Source organism: Xenopus laevis, chromosome 9_10S (assembly GCF_017654675.1).
Source record: "Xenopus laevis strain J_2021 chromosome 9_10S, Xenopus_laevis_v10.1, whole genome shotgun sequence".
In the NCBI taxonomy this organism is placed as follows: Eukaryota; Metazoa; Chordata; class Amphibia; order Anura; family Pipidae; genus Xenopus; species Xenopus laevis.
In genome coordinates, this window is record NC_054388.1 from 73,609,303 (window position 1) to 73,635,115 (window position 25,813).

The window sequence follows — 25,813 nt, forward strand, 5'->3', positions numbered from 1 at the left end:
GGCCCAGGTAGTTGCATGTCTGGCAAAGCAGCCTTATACACAGGGCCAGATTTACATAACAGGTGCCTGCTGTCGTTCATCGCCCCGTTCCCTCCCTTTTATTTAAGCATCGGGACCAGAGCAATGGGGATTGCTCCCCAGTGTTTCTGAACCAATGGAGGTGTGGTTGGGCAGCATGCTGCCCTAGTCCCGGGCCTTGGTGTCCTCTACACAAATCTGGGCCTGCCTATACGTGTCCACCTTAAAGTCTCCCCACACTCATATTATTATTAAAACTCCAATCCCACTAAGGTCTGGACTGCGATTTAAAACAGGCCCTGGCATTTTAATTGCATAGAGGCCCAAACAGCCACCCACCAGCCCAATAAATAGTGACTATCTATATCAATTTACAGCAGCCCCTCTGGCATTTGGCAGATTACACAGATTACAGGCCTGCCCCCCACTGAGGTGCTAATTCTATTAATTGGTTTATTTTGCTTGGGGCATATGCTTGTGGTGCAGTCATTTTGGTAAAGGTAGCAGATAATGTTTATTGCAGTTTTATTGTCCAAACCCAACAAATGCTCCTTGTTTCTCCTTTCCTTTCCTGTATAAGGTTTACGGTCTCTATCACTATCTCTATCCAGACAATGGGTGCTATAGTATGATTAGGGTTGCCACCTTTACTGGAAAAAAATACTAGCCTTCCTATATATTTATCTTTTTTCCCTATTAATAACATTGGTATAGGCCATCATTATTGCTGGCCAGGCCGGTAAAATAATGGCCAGGTGGCAACCCTAAATTATTTATGGGTATATGATATCACAGATGGGAGTGGGGACTGCACTGATTGACAGCCTTGTTTTGGGTGCCAAACAAGCCCAGACTGGCAAGGTGTGGGTTCTGGCAATTACAAGAGGGGCTGCTGTAAGATGCCATAGACAGTTACCTTTTATTGGGCTGGGGAGGGGCTGTTTGGGCCTCTGTTTACTTGAAATGCCAGGGCCTATTTTGAATACCAGTGCAGGCCTGGTGCCAACGCTCCTTGGTCCGGTTCTAATTGGGATGTAAAGTGACTTTGTCATAAAAAAGACTTAGGTGCTTCCATTGTTTCCACTAGTAGCTAGAAAGCCTTGTACCTCTCCCTATTCACTCACATATACGCTCTTTTCACAACGGAGAAATAAGGGATTTGAAAAGCGATACCACAGAGGTCACCCACATGCCATATATCCGGGGCAACCAAGGGGTTAATAATTTGTTTCCATCACTGAAACTCCCCCTCCATAAAGCCCACCCCCCAGGGCCGGATCTATTCCCTTCCCCGCCTCTGAGAGCCGATTGAGCCGGGCAGTTCCTTCCAGTACAACAAGTGGAGAGAAGTGATGAGCGGAGGTGACCTCGGGAGAGGAGTCGAGTATGATCACTACAAGGGGTAAGTCAACTTTCCCGGGGGGAGCCGCAGCTCAGAACTGTCCCTAGATCTACTCCCTGCAGCAGTAACCGGGGAGTATGTTCTACTACAACTGTCTGCTACTCATCACCGGTTTCTTGCCGTGTAACGCAGCATTATGACAGCTCAGAACTGTGCGCCGTGTGATGGGTATGGTCAGTGTGCGGAACCCCCTTTGGCTGTTTGGTGCAGTCCGGTCGCGCGGAGTAACACAGTGTAGTGTACCTGAGCGCAGCTGATTGTTTTGTGCCTGTAGGTGATGTGCGGAGTGAGACGTGATCGTACGTCTTAATGTTCCGCTGTCTCTGGGAACATTCTGCTGTGCAGTGTGAATGTTATTGCACCGAGGTCACACAACTTCCAGTTTATCCCATGGGCCTCCAAAACTACAACTGCCAAAACCCAATTGTTTGTGTTTGAGATACTTAGATGGGCTTTGCAGCGGTACCTCACTGGAGTTCAGTTGCCACATTCCTCTTCTGAATCGCCTTTCTTTCCCTGCAGCTATTAACCCTATAAGCCCCGCTTCAGCTACAGCTTAGTCTGACTGATTCAACCCCCCACGTATGTCCTCTGTGAGGAACCTCCGGAAAGCTCATGTCATTGGAATGTTCCCTCGAATCCTCCTGTGTGCAGCCACCTTGGGCCAGTGATACAGCTCCTTCCATTAACTGTGTCGGTGCTGAGGGGCACAATGATATTGGTCTGTAGACCAATACACAAGAGCTGCCACAGGATGTTTTCTTATTCATACTATATTAACCCTTACTAACTATTTCTTATTCATACTCTTGAGTTTGTATGGACTTGAAATTAAACTTGTTGCTTTAGCTTTTCTCCCAAAGTGTGAATGTAAATGTGCACAAGTCCAAACCTGCTTGTCATTGCTTTATGTCTTCATAACATCTGAAGCAGAACTCTTCATGTCCCATGTCCCACAAATGTAATCCCAGTAGCTCTCAATCCCAGTAGCTCTCAATCCCAGTAGCTCTCAATCCCAGTAGCTCTCAATCCCAGTAGCTCTCAATCCCAGTATCTCCCATTCCCAGTAGCTCTCAATCCCAGTAGCTCTCAATCCCAGTAGCTCTTTTGGACCTCTATGAGTATTAGCTGAGAGTATGTTATCAGATAATACCAGATCCGTCACTCTGCACCCAGAAGTTGGCAGTTACTCAGTTTCACAGCCCCCCATAAACTTCACCCCCGACTACACCACCTGTATTCAGGGGTGTATCTTATTAGAGGTGTCACCAAACCAGTGGATCTTTGCCCAATGTGGACACCTATGTTTGGGGGCAGATGGACTGATCTGATTGTACAGTTTTTCGGGCCATTATGCACACTGATGTGCTCATCTCCCATTCGTTTTTTTTAGCCCTACCAGACGTCCGAGGGGAGGCAGACCAAAACACAAACACTTGGTCTGGTGGGTTTGAGCAGTCGGTATATGACCAGTTTAAATCTGATTTTAATTTTGGCCATGCACTAAAATATCTGCTTGTTTGATGAAGTTGCAAAGACTGTAATGCAGGCCATAATTTTTAAACTTGCCTGATCAATATCTGGCCAATTTTCGGCCAGTTGGAGGCCATTATACACGGTCCAAAGGTCCCAAAATCAGCATCTTAAATCTGCCTGTGTATGGCCAACTTTAGCCTGTGATTAGGTGCTCATGGAAAATGTTGAATGTCCCAGAGGCCAAGGCCTCTTTCCCAGCAGTCAGACTTTGTTTTTCTGGACTTCATTAGCTTGTGAAATATTGAGGTCCTTTTTCATTACTTGTGTCCTTCGTAGTTGCACCTCTGTAGATAGAACATTTTTACGGCTCAACCAGTTACCATAAGAACTAGAACAATTTTACTGATCTGAAGTTGAGCTTGCAGTCTATTGTGATTATGGGCAGTCCTGCTTTGGAATAATTGTTCTCTTTGGCTTCTGTGCAAATGTTTGTTTTTCTGTCCACACCTGTATGTCAGCAGCCATGAACTGGTTGTATCTGATGTCTGGCCTTCAGGGCACAGTTGTGTGCCCTTGGTTCTTACCCCCCATAGGGACCTTTTCCTTTTAATGTTATCATTCCTGAAAGAACCTGTGTTTGGGTTGTGTTGTGCTCTGTGGCTCCCTTGTTATGAATGGGTTATACCGTTTGTTATTCAGGGCAATTACAGCAAAACTCCATTTCTATGGAATTGCTGGCTCCCTGTGCAACCCTGCTTCTGGGCACACCTCTGTGTCTAAAGTACCTGAACCACAAAACCCATAGCTAGTGCGCTTTTGAATAATTCTAAGTTAGTGCCTGAAGATTAAATATACATGTCCCTGGTGGAAACTACATTTTTGGTTAACCTCTAATGCTCTGTTCACTTTTTGCCTCAGCCATCCAGTTCTTGCTGGTTTTATTGGCACTACAATGTTTGTGTAAATGAGGCTTCCAGTGGAGACAAGAGCAAAGCAGATGTCAGGGCAGTAGGGGATGTATCCATGGAAATGTTTTTAATTGTAAGGGCCAGGCTGAGGGAGTGAAGATGTGCCAGCAGCAGCGAAGAGCAGGTCCATGAGGGTAAATACACATTTTGCTGCCTGGCAGCAACCCCCTTGTGTTTTACTAAGTATTTGTGGCTGTGAGAAGAATCAGACTCATTGGACAAGAGTTAAACACAATTTAAACTCCCAGTCAAAGCTCCCAGCAGCCCTTTATATTTACTGGATGTTCACTGATGCTGGAAATTAGAATTTCAATCAAACCAATACAACAGCCCAGCGTTTTAACCACTATTCTAAATGGCATTTTTTGCAGTGTGTTGTGTTTTACTTCCAACCTAGCAGCTGCCCCTATGTACTTTCACTACCTGTAGCTAGGGTTGCCACCTGGCCGGTATTTTACCAGCCTGGTCGGTAAAAATGTTGTTTGATCCCAATGCTATTAATAGGGAAAAAAGATAAATCTATAGGATTTTTTCTAGCACAATAACCACAACAAAGGACACGTTCTACTTCACAAAAGGTTTCTTTTCACACTTGTACAAGGCAAAAAGCACCTCCTCCTCTGCTGCTGCTTTACCTTTGAATAATTTTTGCCACGTCTCAGAGGGTGACATGTGCGTTAAGCACCTGTGGGAGTGTTCTTTCCTTGCTCCCAAAATCTGTATTTGATGTTCTATTCTGTGGTATTGTATCTCCTATGTGTGGTAGGGTGCTGCAGTATTTTTTGTATAGAAAGCAGAAGGCCCAGTTATTATATGGGCAGAATTGCTTATCAGGTAGATCATTTAATCTCCGGGACAGGGCAATATCCAACTGTTTTCTTTCTGTTGTTTCTCTCCCACAATACAGACTGTGGTGTCCCTCACAAAGCTGGTCATGGATTAATTTCCCTTCTATTCAGGCTGGTAATTTTCCATCACGGCTCTGGTATTTCCTCTCTCCTGGCTGCCCACATATGGGTGCATTTCTTATTTGTAGGAATTGATGGATGACAGTATGATATGGAATGGATCTCTTTGTCAGGCTGCTTATCCAGACCACACAACAATATTCTTAGAGATTCTCTGTGTAGTTTCATCTTGTAAAAAGAGCAGTGTCTGTCATTCACAGCAATCATTGTCAGCGCTGTATTTAAGGGCTGCAAAAAAGGGGCAGGCATCCAATCCAGATTTTTTTTTTTTCTTTGAAGATGGAGTCATTCTATTCCTACTGTCCAACATACACCCTCAAACTGGATTTGTAGTTTGGCAAAAGCTGCAGTTTCAATAATGAATATAGAAATTTCTAAACCCCCTTATTGTTTTGACGTGACCTGTAGCCATCTTGTTTTCTGAGAATGTGAGGTTTAATTTAGATGTAAAATGCCCAGGTTTTCATAGTACAGTGACAGGGTTAATCTTGCAGCATGTGGACACTGTATACCAGGAGGGAGAGCATGCTTGGCTGTCTTTCTCTCTTGATGAGAGGATTAAGGCCAGACTCCCAAATCTTTTCTGTGCTTCGTACTTCCGAAACATTAACCCTTCTGCTACTTGCAACTTGTGCTTCAGTCTACTGGTATCAGGCAGTGTGGCTCCTGCTCACACGATTTTACATTTTTATATCCTTTGCATCAGACCTTACTGTTATTTTTAGAGAAACAAAAGACTTTTCTACAAACTCATTATGATACCAGTATCAGACAGTATCACAGGCTAATGGGGTTATAGTATCTGCGCTTTCCCAAGAGGGGTACAGGTCAAGTGCTTGAGGCGCAGCTGCTCTTCTGTAAATAACTGCTGTTGAAACACCCAAAGCATATGTTCCTGACCGTCTGTGTTTAGGTAACAGGAGACAACAAAAAATGCATTGCCTGTACCTGGCGCAGTATTGGTGTTTATTTTTCAACATTATGCTATGTCAGTTATGTGGAAATGTGGCTTTCTGGATTGTTTGGACTTGATGCGGCTGGTTGTTTGCCCCAGAGCTACTGTAACTATTTATATGCAGTAAGCCTTGGCAAATGTCAGCATTATGTTGTCTAGTCATTGTTGAACGACATGCCCTATATGTAAACAGGGTTTATATTGAAATTGTGTTTTTTGTTGTTTTTTTTTATACAAATATTTTGCCATAGTTCTATAGAGCAGATGATCATTGTGTGTTTTTTGTTCTTTTTTCCTCGTATGAAAGCAGCCATGGTTGCTCTTATGAGCAAATTTCATAAAAGAAACTGAAAAGGAACAGAAACTTTTAGTGGACACTCAAATCCACGTTTAATCACCATATTGCCATTAGTCAGGTAGCCAACACAGGCTGATAAAAACTGCGGATTATGTCCTTCCATAAAATCAGCCATATATTAATCAGGTTTAAAATGCTGTTGGTACAAGGCATTGATGTGGTCCTCAACGGCCTGCATTTACCATCACTGAGGGCCATAGGATCGGATTGGCCTGATCACCCACCTCAAGGTTGGTACATCAAGGAAAGATCCACCGTTTTGGTGACCTGTCACAATGAGCAGATTGTTAGGACAATGGCACAGAGATTTTTACCACTGCAACAGATTGGGCAACAAGTCTCCCAAAAATGATTTCCCACCGACAATAATGTAAATGGTAGGTAAACAAACCAATCATTTTGTTTTCAGAAGTCACCCAAAGTTGTGTTGCAAGGTATTCCCACTATTGTAGTCAGTGGTGAAGGAAGATGAGAGAACCACGTTCCTATAGCTTGATATCAGTCTTAGGGAACCTGAATATGCCTTGAAGACCATTTGTTAGTTATGATTTTCACATCAAAGATCATTCTTTAGGGGAAGTTCCCAGCACTCCCTCACAGGGCCGCCATTTGAAATCACGGGGCCCCGTACAACAAAATTTTTGGGGCCCCCTGGGCCCCGCCCACACTGACAACCAAGCTCCACCCCATATGCCGCCCACTCCACATCGCAGTTAAAAGACCACACAGACATCAGTGCTTAAAAAGTAACCCCCCCACACAAGTTATAAAAAGCTATTGATGGTCAGGGCCCCCTTATAAAAAAAATTGGGGCCCCAAAAAAAAAAAAAAAAGGAAAAAAAAAATGTTTTTTTTAAAAAAACTGGAAAAAAAAAACCATTGGTGGCAGGGGCCCCCTTATAAGTTAAAAACAAATTGGGGCCCCAAAAAAAATTAAAAAAAAATAATTTTTTTTTAAAAAAAAAATAAGTGGCAGGGGCCCCCTTACAAGTTAAAAAAACAATTGGGGCCCCCAAAAATTTAAAAAAAAAAAAAAAAAAAAAAAAAAAAAAAAAAAAACATTGGTGGCAAGGGGCCCCTTACAAGTTAAAAAAAATTGGGGCCCCAAAAAAAAATGTTTTGCAAAAAGATTGGTGGCAGGGGCCTATAGAATATTAAAATAATACATTGGTGGCAGGGGATTAAAACAAAAAAAAAAAAGACACAAACTGGTGTTCAGTAGAATTGAACTCATGGCTTCAGTACTTCAACTTCACCTCCTTTCGTGACTTCGGGTCTTTGCGCCGCTTCAGGACTACAGCTGTTTTCGTGACTTCGGGTCTTTTCGGCGCTTCGTGACTTCGGGTCTTTTCAGCGCTTCGGGACTTCAGCTTTTTCCGTGACTTCGGGTCTTTTCGGCTTCGGCTTTTCGGCACTTCCGCATCGGCAACGCAGAGGGAGGACGTACGGCGCGGGCCATCGTAAGGGGGTCCCGGATCTCCAAAAAATGCAGCGCTGCCGGGCCCCCCTTCACGCCCGGGCCCGGTACGCTTGTCCCCCCCTGATGGCGGCCCTGCTCCCTCATAATAGCAACGTGACACAAGTTTTGAAGTGACTATTGTGACTCTGGACTAATTTGCTTCTTTTTCATCATAATTTTGTCTTCAGAATGAACTTGCTCTTGACTCTTAAATGGCTATACCTGAATTCAGTGAAAAAGCCATGTGTTGGATATGCTTTCTTTAACGTATGCTGTTGTTTTAATTAAAAAATATCTGATGTTTGTGTTTCTGGAAATGATTATTTAAGCATCTGTGTTTAGTAGTAATGAAATGAAAGATGTTTGGATGATGGCACATAGGACAGTCTGTGCCAGTGCAGAATATGCCACGTGCAATGAAGACATATCAGCCTTTTGTCACCTGCCTTTCAAACATTGTAGCTTGCTGATTCCCTTGTTTCTTTGTGGGTCTGCCCCTGCATTTAAAGGCCTCTGCCACTCTCATCCTTGACCCAAAGCAAGCTCTGCTCTATGTCATACACTTGTTCAGTATCCTTGACAGTATTGCCCACAGCAACGGGACTGTTGGCTTGTGAATCATTGTCAATATCAGCCTGTTCTTCTGTTGTGCAGGGCCAATAGGAAATACATAGCCTCTTAATCTATTGAGATGTTTGTTCTAAAGTATCCAACTGAGCATGTATGTCGTTTACAGGAAGCTGGATAAATGTTCTAATGGCTACTGGAAGATTGTAGAGGTAAACCTTGTCCTTTTTAGAGTTTTATAGGAGCCAGGAAAAGGGGAAACCTAAGGCGCTCAAAGCTTTGTTTATGGACATCTGCTCTTTGCCTTCCTTGTGTATTACTCCTTTTGTATTGTAGTCCTTCTATTTAGTTTTATGTACATTATACCCAGTGTTTCCTGCCATGGAAAATGTGTTTATTCGTCTAAAGGTCAAGCACTGCAGCCATGTAAAATATCTGAAGAAACTGGGTTAGGTGGGTTTATTATTTTCATACTGTTGAGAGCATATTCCTTATGTTACTCTGTTCAGTGTGAGTTTTTAATTAATTATAGGTTCTTTTCCTAAAGTCTGAAAATATTCTTGAGATCAGCTGTTTAGGCCAATGTTATATATTCTATTTTGGTGATTATAGATTCACATGCAGTTGACATAATAACTAAAAAATTCTCCACGCTGACTTGAACAGCAGTTTTCCTGAATCAGGGGTGTACCAGCTTGTCAGTTGACTACTAATGCATAGGTGCACCCATCTGACCTATCTGCTGTATGCAGTGGATATTGCTGGTGGAAAGCTGCTGATTCCTCCAAGCCTGGATCTGGTGGGTCCTGTGAAAGGGTTTCTTTTGCCTACTTACTAAAATAATAGCCTCTGGAAAGGGACAGTGGATGTGGGATAGTAGGGAGAGATGGTGCCTATACTGTAGTAACAGTGGAGATCGGAGCCTCTGGGAAGGGGCTGTGGGATATCCTGCAAAGTAGGGAGAGCCTATTGTAGCAGTGGGATATCTGTAGAAATAAGTCAAATCAACTGGATTTGCTGCGTTTTTTTTTCCTTGGAGACGTTTCACCAGTCATCCAACTGACTTTCTCAACTCAGAATAATTTGTAAATAAGATCTTTTTCACATACAATGCTGTTTTGGCACCTCTCCCTGGAAGGTTTATTAACACCTCAAAGCTCCAATCATGCTAATACAATCAACACCTAACTCCATGACATCCTTGCGGATTATGATAAACAGATTATGCTGATTGGAGCAACATTACAGAGGAAATACAGTAGAACCCCCGTTTTACGTTTTTCAGGGGACCAGGAAAAAATTATGTAAATTCCAGGAAAATGTAAAATCAGGGAAATGTGTTAAAGTACTGAAAGGATATAAGCACAGGAGTCCGTTTTACTTTGAGATACAATATTTACTGTGTTAATAAAAAGGGTTAACCATTTCAGCGTTAATGTTACACCAGTGATCCCCCAACCAGTAGCTCGTAAGCAACATGTTGCTCTCCAACCACTTGGATGTTGCTCTCTGGGTCATTAAAGCTTGAAAGCAAGTTTTAATTGCATAAAAACTAAGTATAGTGCCAAGTAGAGCCCCTTGTAGGCTACCAGTCTATATAGGGGCTACCAAATAGCCAATCACAGCCCTTATTTGGCATCCCAGGGGCATTTTCATACTTGTGTTGCTCCCCGACTCTTTTTATATTTGAATGTGGCTCACAGATTGGGGAGCCCTGTGTTACACTATTGGGGGCATGTGCAAGGCCTCTCTGACAGTCACATACACAACCTAAAGCAATAAGTGATTGGTGCAGGACTGTATAAGGGGCAGACTAATTGGAAGACCATTTACAGGCAGAATCTTGGCAAAATAAAAAATAAACCTCTTTTTCACAAATAACATACAAAGAGGAAAAAAACAATTTTTGGGAACATCAGGACAAAATTTTGATGCAAAATCCAGGAAAAACATTACTTAAAATCAGGGAAATGCTCCCACTGAAATGCATTATAATGTAACAAATAAAAAAGATCTCATTTACAAGTTATTCTGAATTGAGAAAGCCAGTTGAATGACTGATGAAACGTTTACAAGGAAAAAGCACAGCAAGTCCAGTTGATTTGACTTATTTCTACAGATATACCATGACCTGGATGAATGAGAATCTTCACAAACAGTGGGATAATAGTCTCTGGGAAGGCGCTGTGGGATAGCGGGTATAGTAGGGAGAGATGTTGCTTATAGTAGCAGTGGGGATCATAGCCTCTGGGAAGGGAGTGTGGCTGTGGGATAATAGAGGGATATGGTGCCTTAAGTAGAAGTGGGAATCACAGCCTCTGGGAAGGGGCTGTGGGATAGCAGGTATAGTAGGAAGATATAGTGCCTATGGTAGCAGTGGGGATAATAGTCTCTGGAAAGGTACCGTGGCTGTGGGATAGCAGGTATAGTAGGGGGAGATGGTGTCTATAGAAGCAGTGGGGATAATAGCATCTGGGAAGGGACTGTGGCTGTTGGATAGCAGGTATAATAGGGGGAGATGGTATCTATAGGAGCAGTGTGGATAATAGCCTCTGGGAGTGTTCCTTTAAGGACTGCATCTGGCTCATAAATACAGTAGCTTTTGCTCTTATACATAAAGACTTCTATGGTATTGAAAAGGAGATTTAAAGTCTAAAACTAATTGAATAACATCTTAAAGCAGGCTGATAAAACTTGTGCCGGGCAAAAGGCCACAAGGCAACCCTATAGAATATATGTTGTGAATATTTTCTGTCTGGGCCCAGCTAAGGCCAATCGCTCACCAGATATTTCCTCTATGGGTGTACATTAGTGAAGAAACTCGTGATGGCACTTGCCTGCCACTGATTGTACAGGTGGATTTTGGCCAAATCAAAATCCACCAGGGAAAGGCAAGTGAACAGTCAATTCATATGCCATATAGTCTCAGAATAATGTCACATTGCAGGTGTGAACAATCCAGTAGACAAAATGCCAATCCATTTCCATCCGCCATGAGTTCTAGCTGCACCCACAGGGTAGATTTTTGGCCCACAGTTATGCTGATGGCAGCTGATGGCGTTTTCTCTGCTGGTATGAAATGGCACGTGTAACATTATCCACTATCAATAATCAACTAGAATATGAAGATATGCAACAAAAGCAAACAAGATCACAGTAGTAAAATAACAGATAACAGTTCATATAAAATAAACTCACATACTACGCGAGGAATAGACCATGGATTGGGTTATTTTTTTGTTGCTGTGGTGTGTTTGTTTATCCAGATTTATGCTGCAATAAAATTTGTCTAATCCCTTTGTATGCCTCTGAAGAATGTGTCTGCACAAACCAATATGCTTTCCTGATGGCTTTAAAGTCCCTTGTAGTCCCAGATGAGCGTGACAAGCACCATACATGTCCTAGGGGCAGGGTGGATTTGTCACAGCGAGTGGTGGGAAATTGTAGTGGGCATTGTATTGCAGTTTAGTTCTATTCATTGTATGTACGGTAGATCATGTGCGTTTGCCTGCTTAGCGTTGCTTCTGTATTGTGCCAGATAGGGTTTCTGTTTGTTTTCCCCGTCTTTATAGTCTATATTGGATACAATTTTAATCATTTCCCAGGACAAGTTCTGGGTCTGAGTGGGTACTGTGTCTTCTTGCAGCATGGAATAACAAAATTGCTACAATTGATTTGACATTTCCATCATTTCTGATTGACTATACTCTTTTCACTAATTGCTGATGTGTTTTGTAATAACAAACACAGCCCATCTAGCCTTTTGTACACTGTTCCCTCTAATTTTCTTTCTGCTGTGTGTGCAGTTTCTATTATTTGTTAACTTTTCTTCTGCACATTTTTTTTCCAGTGGAACTGCAGAAATATATTCATTATTTGGGACATATTATAATTTTATTCCTAAGTGTTCATTATGTTTAAATTCATTGTAGGATCTGTTATTTAGTTACCTCTTATTTATTCAGATTGAAAATAATGCAGCAATGCCGCATGACGCATTACTCCCAGGCTCAGTAAATGTTTGTATGACATCACAGTTTTAATATACACTGTATAATGCCCTTTGAGCATATTCTATATAGGTATGGGATTCCTTATCTGGAAACTCGTTTCCCAGAAAGATCAGAATTATGAAAAGGCCCAACAGTCAGTACCTTGTACTTAATTGCCTAATATTGCTTGCAAAACAATTGGGTTTATTGAATGTTTAAATTTTTTGGAGTAGACTTGAGCTATAGTGATCCTCATCCCCAAGTTCTGAAGTGTTCTGAATGATAGAGCCCATACCTGTATCTTGTAATTGGCCCACTAAAGTCAAAAAGCAAATGTGCACTGATTTAGATGGACATTGTTAGTAAGATCAGTTTAGTTGAAAATAAATTTTTTGGGACACATGGAATGGTAATTGCACATGGGGAAACTACTAAAAACCAAATGGAGCAAACATGCAGGGCCAAACCAGCCACCACTCCTCTAGTGGCTTCTATGACCATTGCTTGAAATAGCAGGCACTAAGTTTGCCCAGGAGCAGTAACCCATAGTAACCATTAAGGTATTTACTTTTAAACCAGTAACCAGTAAATGCTACCTGCTGATTGGTTGCTATAGGTTACTGATTCTAGGCAATCTTAGTGGCTTTTATTACATAACCCCTACAGAGTTTAAACCCTAACCCCATATGTAATACAAGGCACTAAGTTTGCCCAGGAGCAGTAACCCATATTAACCAATTAGCAGGTAGCAATTACTGGTCACCTGTTTAAAAGCAAACATCTTATTGGTGCTATGGGTTACTGCTCCTGGGCAAACTTGGTGCCTTGTATTACATATGGGGGGGAGGGGTAAAACCACTAAAATACTAATGTTGATAAATGGGAAATTATTCTTAATTGCAGAACCAATATTGAAATGTGCATGTTTACCTTAATAATGGGGGCAGTAGTTAAAATGCCTTTAAGTAAAGAAAGAAGTTTTTGTCTTTGCTCATGACCAGAAATTCTTTGGAGTGCAAAGTCATGCAGGTGACTAGATTTTCTCAGAATGGACCCTTTGTCCTTTATGGGTCAAAGCATGTGTAGGAGCAGGGTTTGCTTGGTTATTACCTATAATAAAGGAACTGTTCACCTTTAAATTGAAGGGATTGTTCACCTTCCAAAACTTTTTTTCAGTTTAATTGTTTTCAGATAGTTCACCAGAAATAGATACTTTTTACAATTACATTCTAATATTAAAGGAGTTGTTCACCTTCGAAACACTTTTTTCAGTTGAGTTGCTTTCAGATTGTTCACCATAAAGACTTTTTTTTCAGTTGTTTTCCATTTTTTTTTTTTTCTGTTTTCCCAAAATGTAAGTTTAAAGTTTAATGTTCGTGTCTCTGTTGTCTGTCTGGCAGTTGTGATCCAGGAACAAATCCTGAACTGTTACAATTTACTACAGTTTAGTTGATACATTTCTCAGCAGCATCTCTGGAGTATTAGCAACTATTGTATTAATTCTAACAGCTGCCTGTAATGAAACTCTGGCATTCTGCTCAGCAGGGACAAAGCTTTTGAGAAAGTGGCTGGAGGGCTACGAAACGCGTCAATCGTAATGGTTCTGTGCACTACAGGCGATTTTTGGCAGTGATTTTTTTTTTTGTACTATTTTAATGGACAAATAAATATTGAAAATTTTACTCTATGTGGTGCTCCGTGCCTTACACAAGAATAACAGCAGGGACTAGTATAACAAATGTGTCAACTAAATGTATCAATTTAAAACGGTTGGCGCACCCCCCCCCCCCCGGCTGCTTTAGAAGATGAAAAAAATGTAACTTTACATTTTAATATTAGAAGAACAGTTACAAATAGAAGAGAGACCGTAATTAGAAAAAGTCTTTATTTCTACAATCCGAAACAAACTGAACTGAAAAAAGTGTTTTGAAGGCGAACAACCGCTTTAAAGTTTTGTTTTAGCCTTCTTCAGTCTTTCTGAAGAATCTCTCTAATGGGGGTTTACTGACTGTAACTTTTCTACATATACTGCACATCAGTTTATTTTTTTTAATTTTTTTATATGAGTGGATATATTTCTTATATTTGGCCAATCCCTGAGTTTCATTAAAGTCAATTGATATAATTGATACAATAGTTGCTAATATTCAGAGATGCTGCTGAGAAGTGTATCAACTAATATAGCAAATTGTAACCATTCAGAATCTGAACCTGGTTCACTGAGCTTCCAGACTGAAACACCAGAGACCGGAATATTAACTTATATTTTGAGGGAAACTGTCAAAATAAAATATGTGAAACGGTTCGAAAAAGTATTTCTTTAGGCAAACAATATGGAAACGACTGAACTAAAAATAAACTTGTTTAGAAGGCGAACAACCCCTTTAATTTGTAGTATGATGTATAGACATTGATATTTTGCAAATTCCAATTGGTCTTCACTTATTATTTCACTGTTTTTATTTTATTATTTTAGCTTATTTGTTAAGCAGCTCTCCAGTATGGAATTTCAGCAGATATCTAATCTAGCAACAAGGCAGTGCTTTGAATAAAAGGCTGGAATAAGAGTTGGGCAGAATAGAAAGATAAGTTAAAAAAAAAAAAGTAAGAATAAAATTGTAACCTCACAGAGTAATAGTTTTTTTGTTGCTAGGGTCAGTGACCCCCTATTGAAAGATGCAAAGAGTCACAAGAAGAAGGCACATAATTGAGAAAAACTATTAGAAAAAAAATTAAGACCAATTGAAAAGCTGCTAAGAATTGGCCATTCTATATCCTACTAATAGTTAATGAGAATGCAGGCTACCAATTGGGAAAAACATTAAAGGGGTTCCTTATAAATAGTATTGAAATATATCTCAAGCAATTTCTGTCTCAGTGGAGCTTACAGTCTAAGGTCCCTATCACATAAAGCTGCCACAAACAGTAGGGCATAGCAGTTCTTGGCATATCCCTCTCGCCAAAGACATAGCTACAGAGAAGCTGCTGGTCATAAATGGCAACAGGAAATATCATGTCCTGCTTAACTCTCACTCCTTCCTGTTGTTCAGGTTGAGGATTTAATGCACATTCCAACTCCTTGTTGCATTTCTTGGCTGCCTTTTTATCTGTACTTTTAACTGGGTTTTCACATTAAACTACAGGTTATTGATATACAAGTAGGAAGTGCCATATTGCTTGTAACTAGTGCATCAAATGTAATATTGAATATTAAGGTGCTTTTTAAAGTGAGAGCTATAAAATTATAGTGTTTTCTCTCTGAAGTGGTGTGCTGACAGATACATAATATATCTTTTATTAAGGGGTTGAGAATGCTTTTTAGCAAGGGGCAAATACAGGATTACTGAACACATCTTGTTGTAAAACGTTATACTGGGAACTGGTCCGATTGCATTCAGGAATGGCAAATTGGAGAGGCTGTGAATGGGGTATTCATTTAAATAACAGGAGCATATATGACACATTTGACACTGTAACACATGAGGTTGTAAATCCTGATGCTATAACATTTAACAGACTATGCTCTTTGACTTTCTTCTGGATAGCCCTGTGGTGCAGCAGATAACATTTCTCCCCTGCAGCATGAGGGCTTGATTCAGACCGGGCACTGTGTATGTGTTACTTTTTAACTCCAGTTTTTTTTTTTCTACAGTACAAAACAAAAATATACTGGTAGGTTAACTGGCTGCTGATTTAATGTTGTATAAGTGTACATGTACAGGGGGAAGTAGATTGCAATTACATAGATGTAAAGGGTTACTTTCCGTTTCCGTTAGGAATTTGTATTTAAAAAATGTAATGTAATTTGGTCCTGCCATATATTTTTAACTTCACATCTTTAATCCCTGCAGCTGCCTGGTTCCTCTGGATTGCTTCTCTTCTAACTGACCCTTGGTGACAATGTATTGAAAGTATGTCACTCTGAGTGCTGGTGAGTGTGCAAAATGGCAGCACAGAAGATAAGATCTGCAAACATCAATGGCCTCCCACGCTGCAAGTCTGAGGGTACCCTGATTGACTTCAGTGGGGTTCCTGACCCCAGCCTCAGCGAAGTTAAAGGTGAGTGTACAGTACAATCAAATTAGAAAAAGTAGCAATAGACTATTGAGAATTTAAAGGAGAACTATATTACATTTTCCATAATAATATAAATTATTTGCAACTTTTCAATATAAATCACAGTAGTACATTATAAAAAAAAAAAAAAAGTGTAATAGTTTTCCTTTAGTAATACAGTGTGTATTGTATTTTTCACACTGTAGTAGTAGACAATTAGTTTAATATTTATTCATTCCTGGACGGAATTAATTGAAGGTATTTAGTCTGGGTTAAGATCAATTTTCCTCTTTGTCAGGGCAAATGTCACAGAATGCAACTACCGTAGTTTCTTCTGCCTGGAGATAGACACTCTTTGCCAAGGTCAAATGTAAATCAACAACTGCTTCCCATGCACCTCCACTTAGTGTAAAAATAGCTTAAACATTGCTTTGGCCATTAAAAATGTAACCTTGTCTAGAAATGCATACAGGTTATACTGTCTCTCACTTAGGCTAATGGCACACCAAGAGGGAATTCACAAAAGTGGAGTAAACTGCAGCTGGAGAGAGAGATTTTTGGTGTGAAATAGTCATTTTAAGAACATCATATTCACATAAGCCTTACTTTGTTTTGGGAATAATAGAATACTATACTATACAATTGAAAAGAAACTACTTCATAAAGCAAAATTAATACTCATGACTGTTCTAACCAAAAGCACAGGTATTATAGGCATATATCTGGTTGCTCACTTGTTTTCCTTATCCCCTTTTTTCATAGTGCTGTCTCCTAGTTCCCTGCGCATTGACAATCCTGCATCTTTGGAAAATGTAAAGGAGGTTGTGGCCATTAAGGACTATTGCCCCAACAATTTCACTACTCTGAAGTTCTCCAAAGGGGAGCACTTGTATGTACTTGATGCTTCTGGTGGTGACTGGTGGTATGCACATAACTCAACAGAAATGGGTTACATTCCCTCTTCTTATGTGCAGCCACTCAACTATAGAGACTCCTGCCTAAGTGACAGTGGAATGATAGATGGACTTCTGGAAAATGTGGATGAGGGAGTAAAGGAACTGGACCTCTTGGGAGACTGGACTGATTCCTTCAATCAGGACTCTGTTAAAAAAAGTCACAATAATCCCTTCCTACGACCCTCTGTTTCTAATCCATTTCTTAACGGCCCTTTGGTGTCCCAAACCCATGCTGCAGATACCGAAAACTCTGTGGATTTACTTCTCTTTGATCCACTGGCTCCTAGTCATGTTATAGCTTCTGAAACCAGTACAGACATGCTTGTAAATTTGCTCCCTAACACCACCCCAAATAAAGTAGCTGTAGCGGTTAAGAGGGACAATTCATTTTTCCGGAGCAAGCGTTCCTACAGCCTCTCCGAGCTGTCTGTCCTCCAGGCAAAATCTGAGGGCCCAACTACAGGCAGCTTCTTTGCTGGCCTTAAGTCCCCAGCACCTGAGCAGTTCCAGAGTAGGGAGGACTTCAGAACTGCTTGGCTTAACCATCGCAAACTAGCCAGGTCCTGCCATGATCTGGACCTGCTTGGCCAAAATCCTGGCTGGGGTCAAACGCAGCCTGTGGAGACGAGCATAGTCTGCAGGCTGGACAGCTCAGGGGGTGCCGTTCAGCTGCCAGACACGAACATCAGCATTCATGTCCCAGAGAAACATGTTGCTTCAGGTGAAACTCAGCAGATCTCCCTAAAAGCCCTGCTTGATCCACCACTGGAACTTAATAATGACAAGTGCACTACTGTTAGCCCTGTGCTGGAGATTAAACTAAGCAATATGGATGTGCATTGTCCTCTTACCTTGGAATTGAGAATTTCTGTGGCACTAGGGGGTAATGCTTCTGCATTGAATATGGTAGGAATAAAGTGCCTGCGGAGTGATGCTAGGGAAGGGCCATACAACCCAGTGACACAGATTTATATGTATGGAGATACAGTTCAGGTAAAACTAGACAACTTAGAGCCAGTCATGTATGTAGTAATGGTGGCTCAAGGACAGGGCATTGTGTCTCCTTCCTCTGTGTGGGAGTATATTAATAAGAAGGTTACTGTGGGACTTTATGGCCCCAAACACATACATCCCTCATTTAAGGCTGTTTTAGCCATATTTGGTCATGACTGTGCCCCAAAAAGTCTGCTGGTCAATGAGGTAGGGCAGCAAGCCAACAACCCTGCTCCAGTGACCTTGCAGCTGTGGGGTAAACAGCAATTTGTCTTACCCAAGCCTCAGGACGTACAACTTTGCCTTTTCTCTAATATGACTAACTATAGAGTGGATGCTGGTGACCAGGGCAAAATCGTGCGTGGCTTTCAGCTAAAACTTGGTAAGGTCAGTAGACTTATCTTTCCAATTATTTGCCAAGACCCTGATCAGCTCTCTGATTTTACGCTAAGAGTTCAAGTGAGAGATGAATTTGGAGGAGTTCTATCCCAGTACTGTGTTCAAACCCCTCGACCACTTCCAAAAACTGGGACCAAGTCCACTGGACCAAGAAGATTCCTGAAGAAGAAGGAGTTAGGAAAAATAGTTCTGTCTCCACTTGCTATTACATGCAAGTACCCAACTTTCCAAGACCGACCAGTGACCAGTCTGAAGTATGGGAAACTCTTAAAAACTGTGGTGAGGCAAAGCAAGAATCCCTATCTGCTGGAGTACAAAAAAGGTGATGTAATAGGGTTGCTGAGTGAGGAGAAGATCAGACTTAAAGGACAATTGTGGAACAAGGAATGGTATATAGGATATTACCAGGGTAAATTGGGACTGGTTCATGCCAAGAATGTACTTGTTGTGGGTAAAGTGAAGCCAAGCTTTTTCTCTGGCCCAGAACTGACTACAGGGCTTCTGCTGGAACAGATCTTGCGTCCTTGCAAGTTCCTAACCTACATCTATGCTTCTGTCCGAACCTTGCTAATGGAAAACATTGGGAGCTGGAGATGTTTTGCAGATGCCCTGGGTTATGGAAACTTACCACTTTCCTACTTCTGTCGTGTAGAATTGGAGAGCGAGACAGAAAGAGTGGCATCTGTCCTGGAGAAACTTAAAGAGGAGTGTAACAGTGAAGGCAAAGAGAAAAAATCCTTCCAGAAGGAGTTGATCATGGTAAAGTGAATCCTGGTGCAATGTTCAATTTTGTTTGTTCTGGGAGTTCTACCTGTGGGGTTTGTTATGTACAGTAGAATCCCCATTTTACATTTTTCAGGGGACCAGAAAAAAATGGTGTAAAATCAGGCAAATGTATTATGCGTAATAAATAGGTGGGACCACAAAACAAGAATGTAAAATTAGGGAAAACTTCAGGGGATGTAAAATTGAGGTTACACTGTACTTTATTAATAGAATCGTATGTTTTTTGTAGTCTTAAAAGGAAAATATAGTTATTTTTTGGTATTAGCTCACTATCCGTAAGTAAATTTGTAAAAAGCATTTTTTTTGTACACCGATCTAATGCCATATGATACTCATATGAAGTCCACACACACACACACACACACACACACACACACACCTTAGCTCCTTTGACAATTTTTTGGAAGTTTAGGTAGTGTTTCAGCACCTATATGTGGCCGCATTATATTTTCTCCCAGCTGCCATCTGTCCTCCATTTCAGTTTTAAAATTATGGGAGCCCTGCCCCCAGCATACAGTTGATTAAAACAAAACTTTCTGCCTGACTTTTCACTGGCCCCTTTGACTTTTTGGTGTCCTTTGAACCTTACATTCGGATTTTTGCCTTCACCGGTATTGCAACACAAAGACTATTTACATTTTTTTCTAGAAACTGTGGAAAACGTTAAGCTGCCCGCACATGTATGTATAACTTTTATTTGTAAAGCGCTGTTAAGGAGCCCTAGCACCATACAATGCATAAAAGTACAATATATAAAAAAACATAATAAATATGCACAGTACACAGAGCTCGTATAGGACACAGAGCTTAAGTGATATCTGGTAAGAGAAACAGTGGGAAGGCGGTCACTGCCCTGTAGAGCTTTACAGTCTAAGTGGGTGGATGGGTCTATAACATACAGGCACAAATTGGAAGGGAAAATGTGCACAAGGTAAAGACATTGGGGGTTATTTATCAACACTGGGCAAATTTGCCCATGGGCAGTAACCCATGGCGACCAATCAGATTGCTGCATTCATTGTTCTGCTTGAAGCTGGCTTTAAAAAGCTAATCATTGATTGGTTGCTATAGGTAACTGCCCATGGGCAAATTTGCCCAGTGTTGATAAATGAGCCCCAGTGTTTAATAGGTACCAGGACTAGACTTATGTTTTATTGCTCCAAAGACTTTTAGGTTTTTATTTTCTTGAAGAGATTGAGCAAGTACTCCTTACAGAGGAATTCAAGGATGGAATTAGGTAAGGCTCAGCAAGATAGAAAGGTTTGAGATGAGAGGTTGCAGTGGATGAAGAAGGTGGCTCTGAGAGGAGCAGAGAAGATGACCAGGAACCTACAGTGAGACAAGTGAGGAAATGTAGTGAGGAGCAGAGGAGTGAAGGGCTAGGAGTGAATGTTAGCAGAAGGATTTTATATGCTATCCTTTACTAAACAGACAGCCATGCTAAAGATTTTAGTTTGGGTTGAACAGGTTCCCTCTTAGGAGAGAGCAGGAGGATCCTGGTAGTGGAATTTAAGATTGATTGAAGGGGAGAGAAATGGGATTTCAGGATAGTAAGAGATCAAGCAGATGTTGGCCCTGTTTTCAGATAAATATCACCTCCACCTGTGTGCTTTGTATATGGCCCAATAGGAAAATAGGAGAATTTGAATCAAGTGATAGGGAATATTTGGTGATTAGGCCACAAAAGGGTATCTTAACATTAAAGGACTTTAAAAAAGTTAACTTTTTAAAGTTAATAATAGTACTTGTGCATTCTAATTGTCTTTGGAACATGACACATGTCTTTCCTTCACCACTATATTTTCTGCTCATAGGCCTTGCTAAAAATCGACTGCCAGGGTTTGGTTGTACGGCTCATTCAGGACTTTGTTCTGCTTACAACAGCAGTGGAAGTTGCCGCGCGTTGGAGAGAGCTATCGGAGAAACTGGCAAGAGTGTCCAAGCAACAAATGGATGGCTATGAAGCCCCACATCGTGATCGGAATGGAATGTTGGATAGCGAGGTAAGGGTAACCAATGTGCAAGTGATGAACCAAAGGTATAAGCAAAGTGGAATTCAGTTCCAGTGGTACACTGTTACATGTGCATTTGACAGTATTTTTTTATTTAGAGTATTTAAACCCCCTTGAGTAAGGATCATAATCTTGCATAAAAATTTCCTCTGAAAACCTTATAGTATAGGGAATTACTTACATTGCTATAGTATTTTAGTGACTCGAGCAACATGTTGCTCACCAACCGATTGGCTGTTGCTCCAGTGTCCTCGAAGCAGGTGCTTTTTTTAATTCTTGGCGTGGCGGTCGTTTTTTGTTGCATCCTGTAGGCTGCCAGTCCAAATAGGGGTGCCATATAGCCAATCATGTATTTGGCATCCCCAGGAATTTTTCATGCTTGTATTGCTCCCTAGCTCTTTTTACAATTGAATGGGGCTCACGGGTAAAAAAAAGTTAGGGACCCCTGCCCTAGAGGAGGAGGGCTGTGTAGGATGTCTTTATGCTGATGTGTTGGCCAATTTGTTATGCTCTATGACAGTGCTGTCCAACTTCTGTGGTACCGAGGGACAGAATTTTTCTGGCCTACATGGTGGAGGGCCAATAATGGAAGCCAGTGTTGACCAGTCTTTTTCAACCACACCCATGTTTTCTAAAGAACTTTTAAGACCATGTCCACATTAATAGTGATAACACACCAAAAAAAACCAAATGGTTGGTGATATACCTCACTGCAGGGATTTCACTCATCACTCATATGTGCAAAATTGTAAGTCATACCCTTAAATATACCATAAATATAAATCCATATGCCGTCTTTTCCCCTGTGAATAACACAGCATCCCCCAGCACATGTTAAAACACCTTAGGGTCCCCGAACAACAATTTCCAAATGCTAACACACCCCAGATCAAACCCTTCCAGGCTCACATTCCACAGGGTACAGAGTAGGGCAGACCAAGTATGGTGCATCCAGGCAGGCTGAATAGAGCAAGAGACGCGGATAACTATCAGGACTCTAAAATGGACAGTTCATATTCTGCTACATACTGTGACACAATGCTGATGCCCCTCCAGCAGTTTAGGTGTGAATAATGTGGGCATTTGCAGTCTGGGTCTGAGGTGTGAACAGTACAGGGCTTTAGGGGGTGTGAGCAATAGAGGTGTTACAGGTATGAGCAATGAATGAAGGGGGGATTAATGGTGTTAATGCAGGAGTTTACAGTCTGAATTTGAGGTGTAAACAATGCAGGGACCAGTTAATCTCAGTACTGTTACCTTTTAAATTTTAAGGAACCCCAGCAGGTAGATTTTCATGTGGGGGTCTGCTCTTGGGAAAAAAAGATGGGGAACGGCTTAAAACGTTGCCATATTTAAATAAAGGCTTTTTAATTTCAACTTAAGGTGCTGTTCATTATATTATTGGAAGCCCTGCTGTATGACGCATCAACCCATGGGCTAAATTTATGGAGGCTGTCTGTGGGGCCATACACTGTATGGTGGCCTTTCTGTAGTTCCAATAGTTTGGCATAGCAGGAAGTGAAGAGGAGCTGTGGCATATGTGGTACATAAATGAATACTGTAGCTTTAGAAAAACGGATGCAGTGGCTGGCTGCAAATGCAGTTTTCTATGACGAGAGTAGAAAGGTCAAAAAGGAAGAAAAATCTGTAAATTTCAGACATCTAAAAACAGCAAAAATCAAATTGTGGTGGCTCCTTTTAATTTAATGCTTTCAATCTCCTTGCATGTTGTAATCTTAAATTTAAATTCAATTATTTTCCTTTGTATGTTCAGTTTAAGACTGTGGATTATGAGTTGTCACTTATTCTGACTTGTCTTGTGTTTTTTTGTTTTTAACAAGGCCATGTGGAAACCAGCTTACGACTTTCTCTTGACATGGAGTGCACAAATAGGAGAAAGTTACCGAGATGTCATCCAAGAGTTACACACAGGTCTAGACAAGATGCGAAGTCCAATCACCAAACGGTGGAAACATCTGACTGGAACCCTTATCCTTGTCAATTCTTTGGACATTCTTAGAGCTACAGCCTTCAGTACTGAGGCACCAGAGGACTGCATCATCTGAGGACTGAGGACTGCATCATCTGAGGACTGCATCATCTGAGGACTGCATCATCTGAGGACTGCATCATCTGAGGACTGCATCATCTGAGGACTGCATCATCTGAGGACTGCATCATCTGAGGACTGCATCATCTGAGGACTGCATCATCTGAGGACTGCATCATCTGAGGACTGCATCATCTGAGGACTGCATCATCTGAGGACTGCATCATCTGAGGACTGCATCATCTGAGGACTGCATCATCTGAGGACTGCATCATCTGAGGACTGCATCATCTGAGGACTGCATCATCTGAGGACTGCATCATCTGAGGACTGCATCATCTGAGGACTGCATCATCTGAGGACTGCATCATCTGAGGACTGCATCATCTGAGGACTGCATCATCTGAGGACTGCATCATCTGAGGACTGCATCATCTGAGGACTGCATCATCTGAGGACTGAGGACTGCATCATCTGAGGACTGAGGACTGCATCATCTGAGGACTGAGGACTGCATCATCTGAGGACTGAGGACTGCATCATCTGAGGACTGAGGACTGCATCATCTGAGGACTGAGGACTGCATCATCTGAGGACTGCATCATCTGAGGACTGCATCATCTGAGGACTGCATCATCTGAGGACTGCATCATCTGAGGACTGCATCATCTGAGGACTGCATCATCTGAGGACTGCATCATCTGAGGACTGCTCACAGAGACAGAAACCTGTGGATCTGCTCTGGTGTATTTGCTGCTGCACAATTGACTTTAAGGACTGATGTTTAACCCGCTTCTGAAAGATTTTGGTTTTGACTAGCTAAAAGGAGTAAGAACATATCAAAGAACCATAACTGTTGAATGAACCAGAAATAGATCTGCACACTTTGATACATTTAGCTACTGTCCTCTTTGGCAGTGCAAGAGCCCTGCAGTAAAAAAAAAAAAAAAAAAGTATTTTAGATAAATATTAGCAGTTTTATGTGTGACATGTGCATAGTGTAAAATAATGTGGACATAAGCCAAAGGCACAAGCTTTGTGCTTTCATCTCTGGATCTTTGACAAGCACAAAGGAGTTAATTATGGACTCTTTTTTTTCCACTTTTGTACCAGAAATATTTTGTACTTGATTAGACTTTAAAGAGACCCTAGAGACTAAATACCTAATGTGCATAGTACTGTGCAATGGTTTCACAAAGACATTACCTGATTATCAGTTTTTAATTTATCTCTTCAGCTGACAATAAGAGATGTACATATTTATATAAATCCAGAAGCCCTTCCTTCTACTGACCGCATCAGAATGAGCTCCTCATAGACACTGCTGGAGCAATAACGGAATACGTGAGGTTATCATTACACCGACACTGTAACAGGGGACACAACGGAGTTAATGAAAACCCGCAAAGAAGTGTAAACACATGGGCGATAACACCTCTCGCCTCAGGTTTCTGTAGGACACTGGTTCTCCTTGTGCCTTAAACATCTTGTGCTGGTGACACACTCACTTTTGAATGGAAATCATTGCCTGTGCTCCCTGGTTGAGGGGAGCTATAGAGCCTGTTCTTTCTCCTACACTATTCTTATAGTTGAGAGCTGATTTCTCCTATTTTTCTGCAGTGACAATCAGGGGGAATGTGCCAGGTGTCTGTCACTGGATTCTTTTATGTTTCTTTACCTTTTGTTTTCATTTCTGACAGATTTCTAACTACCTCACCTTCATTTTCCTTAACAATCTAATAAACTTCTATCGTCACAGAACCAAATGTTGCATTTAGGTTTTTATTGTTTTTGTATTCTATTATTCTCTGAGGTTATCGTAATTTTTGATGGATGCATGTGGGAATAATTTATTGCTACAGGGCAGCTATTTGTATAAAAATAGGGATGTGGTTGATTCAATGGGGCAAATTCACTAATGGGTGAATTTTCGCCTCAAAACGCTTTACCACACTTCGCGCCACGTCGACGTTAATTCGCAGCGCATACACTAATTCATCAAAATGTGAAGTTACGTCTCGGCATACGAATGCTGGGAAAGGAGGGGTGGTCTGGGACTTCTATTACAATCGCTGCTGCAGATGCCATAACTGTCTGTGCTTATTATCAGGGGGGGGGCGGGTGTTTTCCACCTTTATTTTCCTAAGTTCAGTTAATAAATGCAGCATGAAAAGTCCTTGGAATTTGTCAAATCTTGGAAATGGACAATCTATACAGTACATTCCTAATTCAATTACTGATTTTGAATGGTGGAATTAAAGAGAGAAAACAGGAGCAACAATGTTTTGGCTACAACTTTCATAGAACCCTGTCAGATTTTGTCTCCTAGGAGCTGTAGTTGCCCTTGCCTGGGTAGAGAAGAAAGAGTCTCAGACATGTTTTAACATTGGTGCATGCA

At 41.3% G+C, this 25,813-nt stretch overlaps 1 protein-coding gene across 2 annotated transcripts; it reads left to right on the forward strand.

Annotated features, from left to right (window-relative positions):
- The first annotated feature begins 1,264 nt into the window (after window positions 1-1,264).
- On the forward strand, window positions 1,265-25,176 carry sh3bp4.S (SH3-domain binding protein 4 S homeolog). 2 transcript variants are annotated; one of them, NM_001091203.1, is given in 6 exon segments: window positions 1,365-1,420; window positions 16,015-16,222; window positions 16,982-19,326; window positions 21,168-21,356; window positions 23,207-23,617; window positions 23,723-24,368. In NM_001091203.1, coding segments are annotated over 4 exon segments (2,874 nt in total). In that variant the 5' UTR covers window positions 1,365-1,420; window positions 16,015-16,107; the 3' UTR covers window positions 23,432-23,617; window positions 23,723-24,368.
- The last annotated feature ends 637 nt before the right edge of the window (window positions 25,177-25,813 follow it).

Excerpts from the sequence above, each read along its gene's own strand:
- sh3bp4.S (XM_041577726.1), top strand. The coding sequence starts at position 16,108 with ATGGCAGCACAGAAGATAAGATCTGCAAACATCAATGGCCTCCCACGC. Across the intron at positions 16,223-16,981 it reads CAGCCTCAGCGAAGTTAAAG|TGCTGTCTCCTAGTTCCCTG; the intron begins GTGAGTGTACAG and ends CTTTTTTCATAG. Across the intron at positions 21,357-23,206 it reads ATGGAATGTTGGATAGCGAG|GCCATGTGGAAACCAGCTTA; the intron begins GTAAGGGTAACC and ends GTTTTTAACAAG.